The 17,844-nt window shown below is 38.9% G+C and overlaps 1 protein-coding gene across 3 annotated transcripts in view; it reads left to right on the plus strand.

The window, feature by feature from the left end:
* The window catches only part of LOC117337355 (hemocyte protein-glutamine gamma-glutamyltransferase-like), a 54,244-nt gene that overhangs the window by 13,344 nt on the left and 23,056 nt on the right, over positions 1-17,844 (plus strand). For all 3 annotated transcript variants that reach the window (XM_033898314.1, XM_033898312.1, XM_033898313.1), the window contains 9 exons: positions 299-488; positions 2,998-3,210; positions 5,128-5,394; positions 6,690-6,808; positions 11,051-11,158; positions 13,411-13,585; positions 15,234-15,372; positions 15,758-15,864; positions 16,480-16,639. In XM_033898314.1, coding sequence (XP_033754205.1) covers positions 299-488; positions 2,998-3,210; positions 5,128-5,394; positions 6,690-6,808; positions 11,051-11,158; positions 13,411-13,585; positions 15,234-15,372; positions 15,758-15,864; positions 16,480-16,639 — 1,478 coding nt within the window. The remainder of the gene's footprint in view (positions 1-298; positions 489-2,997; positions 3,211-5,127; positions 5,395-6,689; positions 6,809-11,050; positions 11,159-13,410; positions 13,586-15,233; positions 15,373-15,757; positions 15,865-16,479; positions 16,640-17,844) is intronic.

The raw sequence follows: 17,844 nt of genomic DNA on the forward strand, positions 1-17,844 counted from the left end.
TATGATGGTATATAGCATTCCATGTTGTTAGCTAGGACAGACTTGTATACTGTATACTGACCTGGATCGTGTCTATCATGGCTTTTTTTGTGAGTACCAAGGGTTACTGCTTAATTTCATGTTTTTAATTTATTACTAAATAATATGTTTCCAAGGTACTTTAATAATTACAATTTCAAATCTGGTGTGTCATGATTGCGGTTCAATTCTGATGCCTTTAAATCATTTCAGGACACACAATCTAGGGAGGTATTAACAAATGAAAAAAGGATTTACCTGGGTATTTCTTTCTTTACAGTCATTAAAACGCACAGGTAGGTACTGTGAACGTTCAAACAACAGGAGGAAAAGGCCGGGCAATGCCAGACGTAAACGTATTCCAAACTTTTTTGATGAAAGGTTGAAGACATGGCGTATGCTTGTGTACAGTGACAAAGATGACAAACCAGTGGACCCAGAATGTGATGATGGGGATTCCTCTGATGATGGTAACTATAAATAGGTCTGATGAAGTGTTTCCCTAGTTCGATACTCAGCCTCTCAGGTGTTTGAGCTGATGTATTTCAGACAAAAGACCTGTGTAACTATTGTGCTCTATCCATCATTACTTAAAACATTTTGATGATTTTTGTTGTCCTATCACAAACAGTGTTTGTGTAAATACCTTTAAAACAGGGGTACTCTACGCCGTTTCCTGATTCAAGTCAGTAGCGTGTGTATACCACCCCTGGCATCAGTCACTGCTCTTACTCTCCTTAACATTGACCCCGTCAAGGTGTTTTTGCTCAGTGAGGAATATTATTCCACTCCTGAATAAGGGCCTGCGCGAGTTGAGCGACGTTATATGGGTCGTTGACGTGCTTCCTAACCCTCCTGTCTATCACGTCCCACAAATGCTCAATTTTGGACATATCTGGACTGTATTGTGGCAAATCAAGAACTGGAACGTTGTTTTGAGCCAGAAAGTCATGACAAACCCTAGCAACATGGGGCCTGGCGTTGTGCTGCTGCAACGTAAGGTTACATTGATGGATAAGAGGAAGAACGTCTTGTATCAAGACCTGATCCCGATAGCTGCTGTATCTGAGATATTCCTGCTCATACCATAACAGACCCTCCCCCGAACCTGTCGCTTTCTGTCACCACAACCATCTGTCCTGTAAGCGTAAAGCAAGACTCGTCAGTGAACAACACATGTCTCCAATGGGCCAAACAAAACCGATTAGGTGCATGTTGCAAGCAGCCACTGCATTTGACATTGGCGTAAATGGCAGACCAACATAGGGACGTCATGGGTTTGAATAAAACTTTCGCAACCAATTTCTAACTGTTCTTGTACACACTGGCCGACCGTGAGTACCGACAACTTAACTTGTCGTGTCCGTCGCCATCTGGAATCGGTTACAGAGCTGCGAGAGACGTATATGCCTCCATCTCGACGGACATACACTCCTAGGACGGTCACCCAATCTCCCTGTGACTCTGAGATGCTCAACTAAACGGGATATTGTTTTCTCATGTACACCATATTGCTGGGTTACATGACATTGCGAATGCCCCTGCATTATCAGAGTAATGACCCTACTTCTATTGACTTGACTCAAACCAGAATTTCACTTTGCAATCGCTTCAAAAAGAAATGTTGTGTAACTGATCTGTACTGTTCTAATGTTCAATTTGTAAGGATTTATCAGCACATATGGTGCAAGAGTACCCCTGATGCACACTTTCTTTAAAAAAAATCTGCTGAAAGCAAGCAGCATCAAGCGGGGGGGGTCATGCATTAAATGGTCAACTGAATTTTAACTGAAAACATTTTCGCTGTGCACGGAGTTAGCTCAGCGTGAAATTTGACAACATTTCTAAAAGTTATATTAGAAAAACAGAACTTGTATTTCTTATTCCTGCTAGTATATAAATGAGGCTGGTGTAACCAGGTCAAAAAAAGGGGAACTTTGGTGAATTTTTGCTTTAAAACCCTACTCCTTCCTAATCCTTGTGTGGATTACATCAATGGGGGAGGCCAATCACATTCTATATAAATGAGACTGGTGTGACCCCTGGGGCCAGTTGGGTAGGGAACTTTGCTGAAATTTTTCTTTAAAAACTCTACTCCTCCTTAACCCGAGATTTGATTACTACCATGATTGGTTTGCATCATTATAGAGGGAGGGCGATCATATTTGATATAAATGAGGCTGTGGTCTCACCCCCTGTTTGACGACACCTCCAGGCACAGAATCATGGCCCTTGAAACACACATTTTCACCTCAACAAAAACTACTTTCAAATGATATATTCCTCAATAATCAAATTGATTTCTACCAATTTCCTTGAAACATGTCAAAGAGATGGAAATATATTTTTTTATGAAATACAGATTACTTTCGTTGCCTTTCATAAACATGCAAGTCACTGTGGAAACACAATTGTGACTTCATAGATACATGTAAATGACTTATCATGTCACACTAGAGTTCCTTTAGTGAAGTGTGTTTTCCGTCAAACATCTTTGAGAAATTTTAAAAATATATCTATAGCATTATTCCTCAAATTATATGATAAATAGAATCTTACTGAATTTATTTCCCTTGTTTATTAACTTCGTATAAACTCGTCGAAGGTTCATATCACATGGAAACTTGTCCTCTTGCATGATCCTCTATAATGGTTGAATTGTCAGACGACCGTTAAGGGCCATGGCCCTCTTGTTATAGTTTACCTACGTTTGTCGGCTTTGTACCAACAGTATGAATCGCATATATGAATTTTAACAAAAAGTCCCCAGTAAAAATGTTTGGATTTAGTTTATATATTGAATATAAAAAGTTATCTCATCTAAAACGCATTTCGTTGCTCCTTGATTTAGACTTAACCATTCTATGTATAGTCAAGTTTTTAATATATCTCATAATAATCATCACATTTTGAAAAAGAGCATAAAAAAATCGTGTATTATATCTGTACACACCCATGACTGTAGGATTTCTGTTACAGAGGTGGAAGAGGTGGTGCGGAAGCTCATCACTGTGAAGGCCGTCAGGTTTAACATCCAGGACAACACGAGAGCTCATCATACGGATGAGTATGACCTTACTGAGAATGGCGAAAGTCTAGTTGTTCGACGAGGTCAGCCATTCAGTATTGACATCGACTTTGATCGTGAATTTGATGAGAACAAAGAGGACTTGACACTGATATTTGCTATTGGTAAATCACTTTAATTTAATTTCCTTTGTTATTGGTTTTATAAATTAAGCAATATGTGTTTAGTCCATCAGTTCATCTATCACTGATTACTGTTGACAACAACTTCTAAAAATGTTAACACAGATCACCCAGTCTGAAGATCATACAGGTTACACACCAAGTCTGAAGGTCATACAGGTTACACACCAAGTCTGAAGGTCATACTGGTTATACATCTAGTCTGAAGGTCATACTGGTTATACATCTAGTCTGAAGGTCATACTGGTTACACACCAAGTCGGAAGGTCATACTGGTTATACATCTAGTCTGAAGGTCATACATGTTATACATCCAGTCTGAAGGTCATACAGGTTATACATCCAGTCTGGAGATCATACTGGTTACACACCAAGTCTGAAGGTCATACAGGTTATACATCCAGTCTGAAGGTCATACAGGTTATACATCTAGTCTGAAGGTCATACTGGTTATACACCAAGTCTGAAGGTCATACAGGTTATACATCCAGTCTGAAGGTCATACTGGTTATACATCCAGTCTGAAGGTCATACTGGTTATACACCAAGTCTGAAGGTCATACTGGTTATACATCCAGTCTGAAGGTCATACTGGTTATACATCCAGTCTGAAGGTCATACTGGTTATACATCCAGTCTGAAGGTCATACAGGTTATACACCAAGTCTGAAGGTCATACTGGTTATACATCCAGTCTGAAGGTCATACAGGTTATACATCCAGTCTGAAGGTCATACAGGTTATACATCCAGTCTGAAGGTCAAACAGGTTATACATCCAGTCTGAAGGTCATACTGGTTATACATCCAGTCTGAAGGTCATACTGGTTATACATCCAGTCTGAAGGTCATACAGGTTATACATCCAGTCTGAAGGTCATACTGGTTATACATCCAGTCTGAAGGTCATACAGGTTATACACCAAGTCTGAAGGTCATACTGGTTATACATCCAGTCTGAAGGTCATACAGGTTATACATCTAGTCTGAAGATCATACTGGTTATACATCCAGTCTGAAGGTCATACTGGTTATACATCCAGTCTGAAGGTCATACAGGTTATACATCCAGTCTGAAGGTCATACAGGTTACACACCAAGTCTGAAGGTCATACTGGTTATACATCTAGTCTGAAGATCATACTGGTTATACATCCAGTCTGGACATCATACTGGTTATAAAAAGTATCAACACAACATAATTAAGTGGGGTACTTTCTCATTTACAAAAAAATTGTCTGAATATCCTGCTATTAGCTTATACCATATGTTTCAGTGTCTGACCTGTGTCAACTTCTCCTTATGAATGCAACTAGTCATAAAAAAAACTGAATGGATTTTAACCAAATTTGGTTCCTTTGAGGAAGAGAAACAAATTTTGTATAAATCTGGTGGGCCCTAGGGCAAATGAAGTTTAATCCTTTAAATTGCTACTAGTCATGAGCAACTCAATGGATTTTGACCAAATCTTATCAGAAGCATCTTAGGGGATGTAATACACATTTTGTGATTCTGGTCCCCCTGGGGAAGGAGGAATCCCAATAGGGAAAGTAGAGATAAGTTCCTTAATGGCTACTAGTTTTTTCTGATGATCACTGACAAGGTCGACAAGGTAAGTAATGCAGGCCCCTTAAGGGCCTCTTGTTGGAATGCTGCAGTCAAGGAGCATCAACTTTTTCACACTTTTGCATTCCCAGCTCACCTTCAAGCTATAGAATGGGGAACAAAATACTTAGGGAATAACATAGTAATATTCTTTTATTCATCACGTTACAGTAAGCTCCAAAGGCACATCAAAATAAATTTGCTGCTAAATATACCATTTACAATGCCTACCCATGCAGCTGTGTGTCGATATCATCACATCAGTTTAATACTTTCTTACTGTAATATTCATCAGGTAAATTGCCATCAAGCACAAATGGAACCAAAGTGGAGATCATTCTCTCCAAGGAAGACTTGCCTGGTAAATGGGGTGCTGCCATAAAGGAGAAAAAAGGGAACACAGTCAATCTCAATATCTTCACTCCCCCCAACTGTTATGTAGGCAAATGGAGCTTTCAGGTGAGAGCCTTCAGCAAGTCGACCAACCGTGACAAGCCAGGGGTGTGCAAAGTTTACAGTCATTCACAGCTCATCTACATACTGTTCAACCCCTGGTGTAAAGGTGAGTGGTCACACTGTAGAGGGATATTTAAAGTGATTGACAGATGACCATATAAGGTGTTACATTAGACAGATGATCATAGAAGATGTTACATTGGACAGATGACCATATAAGGTGTTACATAGGACAGATGACCATATAAGGTGTTACATAGGACAGATGACCATTTAAGATGTTACATTTGACAGATGACCATATAAGGTGTTAAATAGGACAGATGACCACATAAGGTGTTACATAGGACAGATGACCATATAAGGTGTTACATAGGACAGATGACCATATAAGGTGTTACATTGGACAGATGACCATATAAGGTGGTAAATTAAACAGATAACATCAGATGTTATATTGAACAAATGACCATGTAAGGAGTTGCATTGGACAAATGACCATAAAAAGTGTTGCATTGAAGAGATGATGGTTTATAGTGTTTGTATACCCCCCGTAACAAAGTTAGGGACCATATACTGGAATCAGCCAGTCCGTCTGTCCGTCCGTGGTCCCATAATCTTATCCGGACAACTCCTACTAAAGTACTGTTCCGATTTCAACAAAACTTGGCATGTATAATCAGTACAACATGTAGTTGTGTATCCTGACTTTTTTTTTTACGCCCACGGGGGGTATAAGTTATCCCTTGGGATACAACTCTAGTTAGAAAATATTATATAGAGTGGGATTGTGTTAGGGCAAATGTGAAGGTCACTTACTAAAATAAGTATTTAGCACCATTTTCAGGGCCCCATATCAAAGAGTCAGGAAGCTTAGTTTATTAAGAATAACACCAGTATTCAACTGACCAATGTTCAAGGTCACATTTTACATCTTTTCATGTGACAATGTACATATAACTAGAATGGTCTTTGTCAGATGACCATTAAGGCCCATTGGCCTCTTGTTTGAACAAATGAGCAGTTATGGTGTTTTTTTTAACCAATTACCATATTAGGTGTTCTTTGAACAGATGACTAGTTAGCTGTGTGTTGTGTTTTTTTCGAACAGATGACCATATAAGAAGGTTTTTTGAACAGATGACCATATAAGGTGGTTTTTTGAACAGATGACCATATAAGGTGTTTTTTTTGCACAGAGGCCATATAAGGTGTTTTTTTTTAACAGATGACCATATAAGGTGGTTATTTTAACAGATGACCATATAAGGTGGTTTTTTGAACAGATGACCATATAAGGTATTTTTTTGAACAGATGACCATATAGGGTGGTTATTTTAACAGATGACCATATCAGGTGGTTTTTTGAACAGATGACCACATAAGGTGTTTTTTTAACAGATGACCAGGTGTACCATCATGACAATCAGTTGCTGGAAGAATATGTTTTAAATGAATCTGGCAAGATTTACTGTGGAAGTAAGAGATCTGTCCGTGGCAGAAGCTGGAATTTTGGCCAGGTGAGGAGACAAATCACAACAAAATTTCTCAACTGAAAACATTGCTTCTTCAATGTTACTTTATTAAGCAATATCATTAAAGTGTCAGTACCATATTGTTACTCTGTGAAAATATAACTCAACAACATTACACAATCTTAAAGTACATGTTAATCAAATGAGAAATAATTGTTGGAATGTTAAATTATTCTGATAATAGATAAATATCCTGACCTGTTCTGAGATGTCATTTCACAATTCATCCATGTTTTAGTCTTACATCAAGAGATACAGTGTAACTACAGTTACTGGACAACTATCTGTCTAGTGAAAACAATGTTCTAATCATAGTCTAGATCAAATGCAAACAAGACCAATTAATTAACAACTCACTCCTATTACCTATGCTAGTACGTAATTACTAGGTACCTGTGAGTTCATTCAAATAGAACAATTGGTATGCACAGCATTAAAAAGATGCATTGAAAAACTAAGTGAACTAGAAGAAAGATGACTGAAAGTTATTTTGATGGGTCATTTCAATATGATTCAAAATACCATGCTAATTAGCATGACTATATTAATAAGTTAAATATTAATGTTGTACAGCAGAAAACTCTACCACTGTACAGTACTCTACCACAGTACAATACTCTACCACTGTACAATACTCTACCACAGTACAGTACTCTACCACAATACAGTACTCTACCACTGTACAGTACTCTACCACTGTACAATACTCTACCACTGTACAATACTCTACCACAGTACTCACTCTACCACTGTACAGTAATCTCCCACTGTACAATACTCTACCACTGTACAGTAATCTACCACTGTACAGTACTCTACCACTGTACAGTACTCTACCACTGTACAGTACTCTACCACTGTACAATACTCTACCACTGTACAGTAATCTACCACTGTACAATACTCTACCACAGTACAGTACTCTACCACTGTACAGTACTCTACCACAATACAGTACTCTACCACTGTACAGTACTCTACCACAATACAATACTTTACCACTGTACAGTACCCTACCACAGTACTCACTCTACCACTGTACAGTAATCTACCACTGTACAATACTCTACCACTGTACAGTACTCTACCACTGTACAGTACTCTACCACAATACAGTACTCTATCACTGTACAGTACTCTACCACTGTACAATACTCTACCACTGTACAGTACTCTACCACTATACAGTACTCTACCACTGTACAGTACTCTACCACTATACAGTACTCTACCACTGTACAGTACTCTACCACTATACAATACTCTACCACTGTACAGTACTCTACCACTGTACAGTACTCTACCACAGTACAATACTCTACCACGTGCACTGTACAGTACTCTACCACTGTACAGTACTCTACCACAGTACTCACTCTACCACTGTACAGTACTCTACCACAGTACAATACTCTACCACTGTACAGTACTCTACCACAGTACAGTACTCTACCACTGTACAGTACTCTACCACGATACAGTACTCTACCACAGTACAATACTCTACCACTGTACAGTACTCTACCACAATACAGTACTCTACCACTGTACAGTACTCTACCAACAGTACAGTACTCTACCACAATACAGTACTCTACCACTGTACAGTACTCTACCACCGTACAGTACTCTACCACAAGTACAGTACTCTACCACTGTACAGTACTCTACCACTGTACAGTACTCTACCACAATACAGTACTCTACCACTGTACAGTACTCTACCACAGTACAGTACTCTACCACTGTACAGTAATCTACAACTGTACACTACTCTACCACTGTACAGTACTCTACCACTGTACAGTACTCTACCACTGTACAGTACTCTACCACTGTACAGTACTCTACCACAATACAGTACTCTACCACTGTACAGCACTCTACCAATTTACAGTACTCTACCACAGTACAGTACTCTACCACTGTACAATACTCTACCACAGTACAGTACTCTACCACTGTACAGTAATCTACCACTGTACAGTACTCTACCACAGTACTCTACCACAATACAGTACTCTACCACAGTACAGTACTCTACCACAATACAGTACTCTACCACTGTACAGTACTCTACCACTGTACAGTACTCTACCACTGTATAGTACTCTACCACTGTACAATACTCTACCACTGTACAGTACTCTACCACTGTACAATACTCTACCACAATACAGTGCTCTACCACAGTACAGTACTCTACCACTGTACAGTACTCTACCACAATACAGTACTCTACCTCAGTACTCTACCACTGTACAGTACTCTACCACTGTACAGTACTCTACAACTGTACAGTACTCTACCACTGTACAGTACTCTACCACAGTACTCTACCACAATACAGTACTCTACCACTGTACAGTACTCTACCACTGTACAATACTCTACCACTGTACAGCACTCTACCACAATACAATACTCTACCACTGTACAGTAATCTACCACTGTACATTACTCTACCACTGTACAGTACTCTACAACAGTACAGTACTCTACCACTGTACAGTACTCTACCAGTGTACAGTACTCTTTGGTTGTAAGACTTCAGTGTGATGATCATTTTTTGGTTGTAAGACTTCAGTGTGATGATCATCCTTTGTAAGACTTCAGTGTGACGATCATCCTTTGGTTGTAAGACTTCAGTGTGATGATCATTCTTTGTAAGATTTCAGTGTGATGATCATCCTTTGGTTGTAAGACTTCAGTGTGATGATCATCCTTTGGTTGTAAGACTTCAGTGTGATGATCATCCTTTGGTTGTAAGACTTCAGTGTGATGATCATTCTTTGTAAGATTTCAGTGTGATGATCATCCTTTGTAAGACTTCAGTGTGATGATCATCCTTTGGTTGTAAGACTTAGTGTGATGATCATCCTTTGGTTGTAAGACTTCAGTATGATGATCATCCTTTGGTTGTAAGACTTCAGTGTGATGACCATCCTTTGTAAGACTTCAGTGTGATGATCATCCTTTGGTTGTAAGACTTCAGTGTGATGACCATCCTTTGGTTGTAAGACTTCAGTGTGATGACCATCCTTTGTAAGACTTCAGTGTGATGATCATCCTTTGGTTGTAAGACTTCAGTGTGATGACCATCCTTTGTAAGACTTCAGTGTGATGATCATTCTTTGGTTGTAAGACTTCAGTGTGATGACCATCCTTTGGTTGTAAGACTTCAGTGTGATGATCATTCTTTGGTTGTAAGACTTCAGTGTGATGATCATTCTTTGGTTGTAAGACTTCAGTGTGATGACCATCCTTTGTAAGACTTCAGTGTGATGACCATCCTTTGTAAGACTTCAGTGTGATGACCATCCTTTGTAAGACTTCAGTGTGATGACCATCCTTTGTAAGACTTCAGTGTGATGACCATCCTTTGGTTGTAAGACTTAGTGTGATGATCATCCTTTGGTTTGTAAGACTTCAGTGTGATGATCATCCTTGGTTGTAAGACTTCAGTGTGATGACCATCCTTTGGTTGTAAGACTTCAGTGTGATGATCATCCTTTGGTTGTAAGACTTCAGTGTGGTGATCATCCTTTGGTTGTAAGACTTCAGTGTGATGATCATCCTTTGGTTGTAAGACTTCAGTGTGGTGATCCATCCTTTGGTTGTAAGACTTCAGTATGATGATCATCCTTTGGTTGTAAGACTTCAGTGTGGTGATCATCCTTTGGTTGTAAGACTTCAGTAATTACTATGATGATCATCCTTTGGTTGTAAGACTTCAGTGTGATGACCATCCTTTGTAAGACTTCAGTGTGATGACCATCCTTTGGTTGTAAGACTTCAGTGTGATGATCATCCTTTGTAAGACTTCAGTGTGATGATCATCCTTTGGTTTTAAGACTTCAGTGTGATGATCATCCTTTGGTTGTAAGACTTCAGTGTGATGATCATCCTTTGGTTGTAAGACTTCAGTGTGATGATCATCCTTTGTAAGACTTCAGTGTGATGATCATCCTTTGGTTGTAAGATTTCAGTGTGATGATCATCCTTTGTAAGACTTCAGTGTGATGATCATCCTTTGTAAGACTTCAGTGTGATGATCATCCTTTGGTTGTAAGACTTCAGTGTGATGACCATCCTTTGGTTATAAGACTTCAGTGTGATGACCATCCTTTGTAAGACTTCAGTGTGATGACCATCCTTTGGTTGTAAGACTTAGTGAGAAAAATACAGATTACATGTCACCTTAGACTAATTATAACTTTATTTTAGTTTGACAGCCCAGTACTGGACTGTGTGCTCAGCTTGTTAGACAGAAAGGGCATTGCTTTTAAAGATCGAGGCAACCCTGTGAAAATTGTTCGGAACCTGAGCTCTTTAGTAAGTATAAAAAATTAACATGACATACATCTGATTGACTTGTAAAAGGTCACACCGACGAGATTAATTAAAATATTACATTGTACCGTATGGATCCCTTATAGTGTCATCATCTTTATTATTGGGGTTTGAGTATCGTAATCTCTTTGTCTGATGTGTATGAGACAGTGAGTGGGTATATCAGATAAAAAGCTTGTGTACAAGCATGTTAACCTGGCTCCTCATCACATTTAGTTCATATTTAACCATTATAAGTATTATAGCTTCAGTTTCTAGATCTTATAATAATTAATCAGTAGGTCTGGGCAATATAGGGAAACATTCTAACGATGTAGAAAAGGTGTTTGAATAAAGGCTTTTCTGAAACTCTGATACTAATGTCTGTATCCCGACTGTGGTGGTAATGTCTGTATCCCGACTGTGGTGGTAATGTCTGTATCCTGACTGTGGTGGTAATGTCTGTATCCTGACTGTGGTGGTAATGTCTGTATCCTGACTGTGGTGGTAATGTCTGTATCCCGACTGTGGTGGTAATGTCTGTATCCCGACTGTGGTGGTAATGTCTGTATCCTGATTGTGGTGGTAATGTCTGTATCCCGACTGTGGTGGTAATGTCTGTATCCCGACTGTGGTGGTAATGTCTGTATCCCGACTGTGGTGGTAATGTCTGTATCCCGACTGAGGTGGTAATGTCTGTATCCTGACTGTGGTGGTCATGTCGGTATCCTGACTGTGGTGGTAATGTCTGTATCCTAACTGTGGTGGTAATGTCTGTATCCCGACTGTCGTGGTAATGTCTGTATCCAGACTGTGGTGGTAATGTCTGTATCCCGACTGTGGTGGTAATAATGTCTGTATCCTGACTGTGGTGGTAATGTCTGTATCCTGACTGTGGTGGTAATGTCTGTATCCCGACTGTGGTGGTAATATCTGTATCCTGACTGTGGTGGTAATAATGTCTGTATCCTGACTGTGGTGGTAATGTCTGTATCCCGACTGTGGTGGTAATGTCTGTATCCCGACTGTGGTGGTAATGTCTGTATCCCGACTGTGGTGGTAATGTCTGTATCCCGACTGTGGTGGTAATGTCTGTATCCCGACTGTCGTGGTAATGTCTGTATCCCGACTGTCGTGGTAATGTCTGTATCCCGACTGTCGTGGTAATGTCTGTATCCCGACTGTCGTGGTAATAATGTCTGTATCCTGATTGTGGTGGTAATGTCTGTATCCCGACTGTGGTGGTAATGTCTGTATCCTGACTGTGGTGGTAATGTCTGTATCCTGATTGTGGTGGTAATGTCTGTATCCCGACTGTGGTGGTAATGTCTGTATCCCGACTGTGGTGGTAATGTCTGTATCCTGATTGTGGTGGTAATGTCTGTATCCCGACTGTCGTGGTAATGTCTGTATCCTGACTGTGGTGGTAATGTCTGTATCCTGACTGTGGTGATAATGTCTGTATCCCGACTGTGGTGGTAATGTCTGTATCCCGACTGTGGTGGTAATGTCTGTATCCTGACTGTGGTGGTCATGTCTGTATCCTGACTGTGGTGGTAATGTCTGTATCCTGACTGTGGTGGTAATGTCTGTATCCCGACTGTGGTGGTAATGTCTGTATCCCGACTGTGGTGGTAATGTCTGTATCCTGACTGTGGTGGTCATGTCTGTATCCTGACTGTGGTGGTAATGTCTGTATCCTGACTGTGGTGGTATTATCTGTATCCTGACTGTGGTGGTTATGTCTGTATCCCGACTGTGGTGGTAATGTCTGTATCCCGACTGTGGTGGTAATGTCTGTATCCTGACTGTGGTGGTAATGTCTGTATCCTGACTGTGGTGGTCATGTCTGTATCCTGACTGTGGTGGTAATGTCTGTATCCCGACTGTGGTGGTAATGTCTGTATCCCGACTGTCGCGGTAATGTCTGTATCCTGACTGTGGTGGTCATGTCTGTATCCTGACTGTGGTGGTAATGTCTGTATCCCGACTGTGGTGGTAATGTCTGTATCCTGACTGTGGTGGTCTAGATGTGTTTTTTCACTGACTGAAATGCCACATTGACATCCTTACATAAGTTATTTCACAATTTGCAAATAACATCAATAAATTAATGCCATTTATTTACTTTGAAAAAAACACCTGGTTTGCCGTGATCTCTAACAGGGATTTCTTGTAGAGGTAAAGTGAGAATCTGGAATGTTTAAGATCACAGTACTGAACTATAACTAATGGTAGAACAATGGGATTTTCAGGTTAATTCCATTGATAACAATGGTATATTGACGGGGAACTGGTCGGGAGATTATGATGGTGGAACCAAACCCTACCAGTGGGCGGGGAGCGTGGCTATCCTGAAGGAGTACTACAATACGAAGGAGCCTGTGAATTTCGGCCAGTGCTGGGTATTCTCAGGCGTCATGACAACATGTATGTATTGTTCACAACCAGACAAGTGCTCAAATTATTTAAATTTTGCTTATTATGGTCTAACCAGAATAACTTGTCCAATTGACATTTTTGTAGAATATGCAAAAAAGGCAATCCCTGATTATTTTGCAGGTTAAAAAATGTACATGTATGTCAACCTGTTTATATTGACTTTTCGGTGCATCAAGTTCATAACTTAATGTATGCGAACACATTGTGGGTTTATGTATACATGTGAACGCATTGTGGGCATTCATTCATGACTCAAATTGTTGATTGGCTACAAAACAATACAAAATATAACAATACAATATTAGTTGTGAAGAACTTAATGGCAATTGTTATGTAACCTTAAAATGGCACTGACAATGTATTTGACCACCAGATATAACCTCAGCATTAAGTACACATGTACAAGGCTTTGCATGTAGATTTTTTTTGTATTTTAAAAGAGAGAAAGGTCCTGTGCAGTACAGACTTAAATACAGACTTTCAATTAAAGGGAGACAACCTACTCTGTTGAACATTATCTCATCCTTTACTCATTATCATCAACTGGTATAAACTATGGACAACTCATAGCTCTAAGCATTTCTTAACTGACCAATAAGAAAATAACAGATAACTCACAGAGACCAAGCTTCACAAACTGGAAGCTTATGAGTGTAACCTAAATAAACCAATGATCTGGTATACACAACATTCTCTGAGAGAGTGTAATAATCTGGCTGGTACCACACAGAGATGCCATGGCCCTCTGCTCACCCATATTTATAACTTTTTGTTCACTGAAACCAAAAGGCAACATCCTGTTTTATAACAATACAATGTGTGCTGTGATATTTAGATATGCAGCAAGGTGTTTACTGTACAGGTACTGAGGTACATACTCAATATACAGTACGATGTTTACTGTACAGGTACTGAGGTACATACTCAATATACAGTACAATGTTTACTGTACAGGTACTGAGGTACGTACTCAATATACAGTACAATGTTTACTGTACAGGTACTGAGGTACATACTCAATATACAGTACGATGCTAACTGTACAGGTACTGAGGTACATACTCAATATACAGTACGATGTTTACTGTACAGGTACTGAGGTACATACTCAATATACAGTACGATGTTTACTGTACAGGTACTGAGGTACGTACTCAATATACAGTACAATGTTTACTGTACAGGTACTGAGGTACATACTCAATATACAGTACAATGTTTACTGTACAGGTACTGAGGTACATACTCAATATACAGTACAATGTTTACTGTACAGGTACTGAGGTACATACTCAATATACAGTACAATGTTTACTGTACACTAGCCGGATGCTCTAGCCGGATGCTCTACCTATTGATGAGCTACCTAGTCGCAGGCATTCATCTCAGTCCAGTTCCGCTTCACTTGAAGGATATATCTTTTACCTGGTCCTTAGTTGTTCTCATTCAATTCTGAATTCTGATCCATGGCAGATGCAAGTTTTTTGTTGATATTTATCAGAAAGTTATTTTTAGATGAGGATAAAGTGGAAAAAGATGAGAAAAGATCAGTTTTCCATAGTACAATTAAAGATTCCTCCAAGACCTTTTGTTTTGTGATGTTAATTGAGTGTATGTATTAATATTTTCTGTATAGGCTGTCGTGCCCTTGGAATACCTGCCAGGAGTGTAACCAACTTTGCCTCAGCCCACGATACTGATGGCAGTATGACTATTGACACAGTCTATGATATGGATGGAGAAAGGGTAGAAGAACTCTGCTGCGATTCTGTTTGGTAAATACAAAGGAAATTTAGGAAATAAAATATCTATAGACTCAAATGCTCCATTTCTTAATTGATTTGATGCAATACTGATAGACAGTAAATTTAGAAAAGACAATTTGTTGCCTCTCTAAAGGAGCCGAAGTGAGGTTAAAGTGTTACTTAATTTCCATCAGGTTAATTCAAGGTCAATAAAACAGATAGAAGTTGCTTAAATTGAGTTCAGTTTCGAAAAAAGTGCAAATATTATTTTGGAACCTAATAAGGAGTACAAAGCTAGCAAGAACAGCATAAAAAACCGAAGATTTACCTGTAAATTACTGACATTGAAATACATTAAACCTCAGTTATACAAAATTGGTTTTTGTTTGTTAACTTGGATCTGTTTTATGTATAGGAACTTCCATGTGTGGAATGATGTGTGGATGTCAAGACCAGATATTCCAGACAAGGAATACGGAGGCTGGCAGGCCTGTGACGCCACTCCTCAGGAAGCTAGTGGTGGTAATTAGATATGTGTTTATGCCATGGCACGTCTGACAACTTTTCTTTAAGTCACATAATTATATCGCTGCTAAAAAGACTGAAAGGATTTGGAATCTTTATGAAGAAGGGGAAGATGTTTTGGGTAATGGTTTGTTCAAATGATTGACCTTTATTAATTGACTTACATTCAATGTAACATGGGGTCAAAAAGGCTAAAACCTTTAAACAACTTTACTTCTTTTCAATAACCAAGAGGCCCAGGGTGTTGATACATGTATTGGGTCTGTAGCATGCTGGGGTGAAGGGCTACAAAGTTTGTTCAAATGAATAATCTTGGCCTTGATTCAAGGTCGCAGCGGTCAAATAGGCTAATATCTTTAAACAACTTCTCAATAACCAAGAGGCCCAGGGACTTGATATTATGCCTTGACTTCTTCTCAATAACCAAGAGGCCCAGGGACTTGATATTATGCCTTGACTTCTTCTCAATAACCAAGAGGCCCAGGGACTTGATATTATGCCTTGACTTCTTCTCAATAACCAAGAGGCCCAGGGACTTGATATTATGCCTTGACATCTTCTCAATAACCAAGAGGCAGGTATTGATAATGTAATGTATTGTTGTTGTTTCAGATATCTATCGCTGTGGCCCCTGTCCTGTCCTTGCCATCAAGCGAGGTGAGGTACAGCTGCCATATGATGGCCAATTCATATTTGCTGAGGTGAATGGAGACAGAGTTAACTGGTATCAACAGAAAGATGGGTCAATGAAAAAAGTGATCCACGAAAATGAGTACGTAATTATAATGATCTGTAGCTGTTTTATCTGTTGTACAGTTGTGGGATCCCACAACACACCAAAAATGTTTGTGTGGATATTGTGTATACATCCACATATGTCCAATTGTATGGTATAATTGTGTGATTTTGTACGATCACATATGTCCAATTGTATGGTATAATTGTGTGATTTTGTACGATCACATATGTCCAATTGTATGGTATAATTGTGTGATTTTGTACGATCACATATGTCCAATTGTATGGTATGATTGTGTGATTTTGTACGATCACATATGTCCAATTGTATGGTATGATTGTGTGATTTTGTACGATCACACATGTCCAATTGTATGGTATGATTGTGTGATTTTGTACGATCACATATGTCCAATTGTATGGTATAATTGTGTGATTTTGTACGATCACATATGTCCAATTGTATGGTATAATTGTGTGATTTTGTACGATCACACATGTCCAATTGTATGGTATGATTGTGTGATTTTGTACGATCACACATGTCCAATTGTATGGTATGATTGTGTGATTTTGTACGATCACACATGTCCAATTGTATGGTATGATTGTGTGATTTTGTACGATCACACATGTCCAATTGTATGGTATGATTGTGTGATTTTGTACGATCACACATGTCCAATTGTATGGTATAATTGTGTGATTTTGTACGATCACACATGTCCAATTGTATGGTATAATTGTGTGATTTTGTACGATCACACATGTCCAATTGTATGGTATAATTGTGTGATTTTGTACGATCACACATGTCCAATTGTATGGTATAATTGTGTGATTTTGTACGATCACACATGTCCAATTGTATGGTATAATTGTGTGATTTTGTACGATCACACATGTCCAATTGTATGGTATAATTGTGTGATTTTGTACGATCACACATGTCCAATTGTATGGTATGATTGTGTGATTTTGTACGATCACACATGTCCAATTGTATGGTATGATTGTGTGATTTTGTACGATCACACATGTCCAATTGTATGGTATGATTGTGTGATTTTGTACGATCACACATGTCCAATTGTATGGTATAATTGTGTGATTTTGTACGATCAGGTGATCCATATTTCGAAAATATGGAATATTTTATATCATGAACTAATATGATTTATATTACAGTTACAACAATATAGATTGTGTAATCTAATCATGTCCACATTCATGTGAAAT

The sequence above is a fragment of the Pecten maximus genome, chromosome 11, assembly GCF_902652985.1.
Source record: "Pecten maximus chromosome 11, xPecMax1.1, whole genome shotgun sequence".
Taxonomy (NCBI): Eukaryota; Metazoa; Mollusca; class Bivalvia; order Pectinida; family Pectinidae; genus Pecten; species Pecten maximus.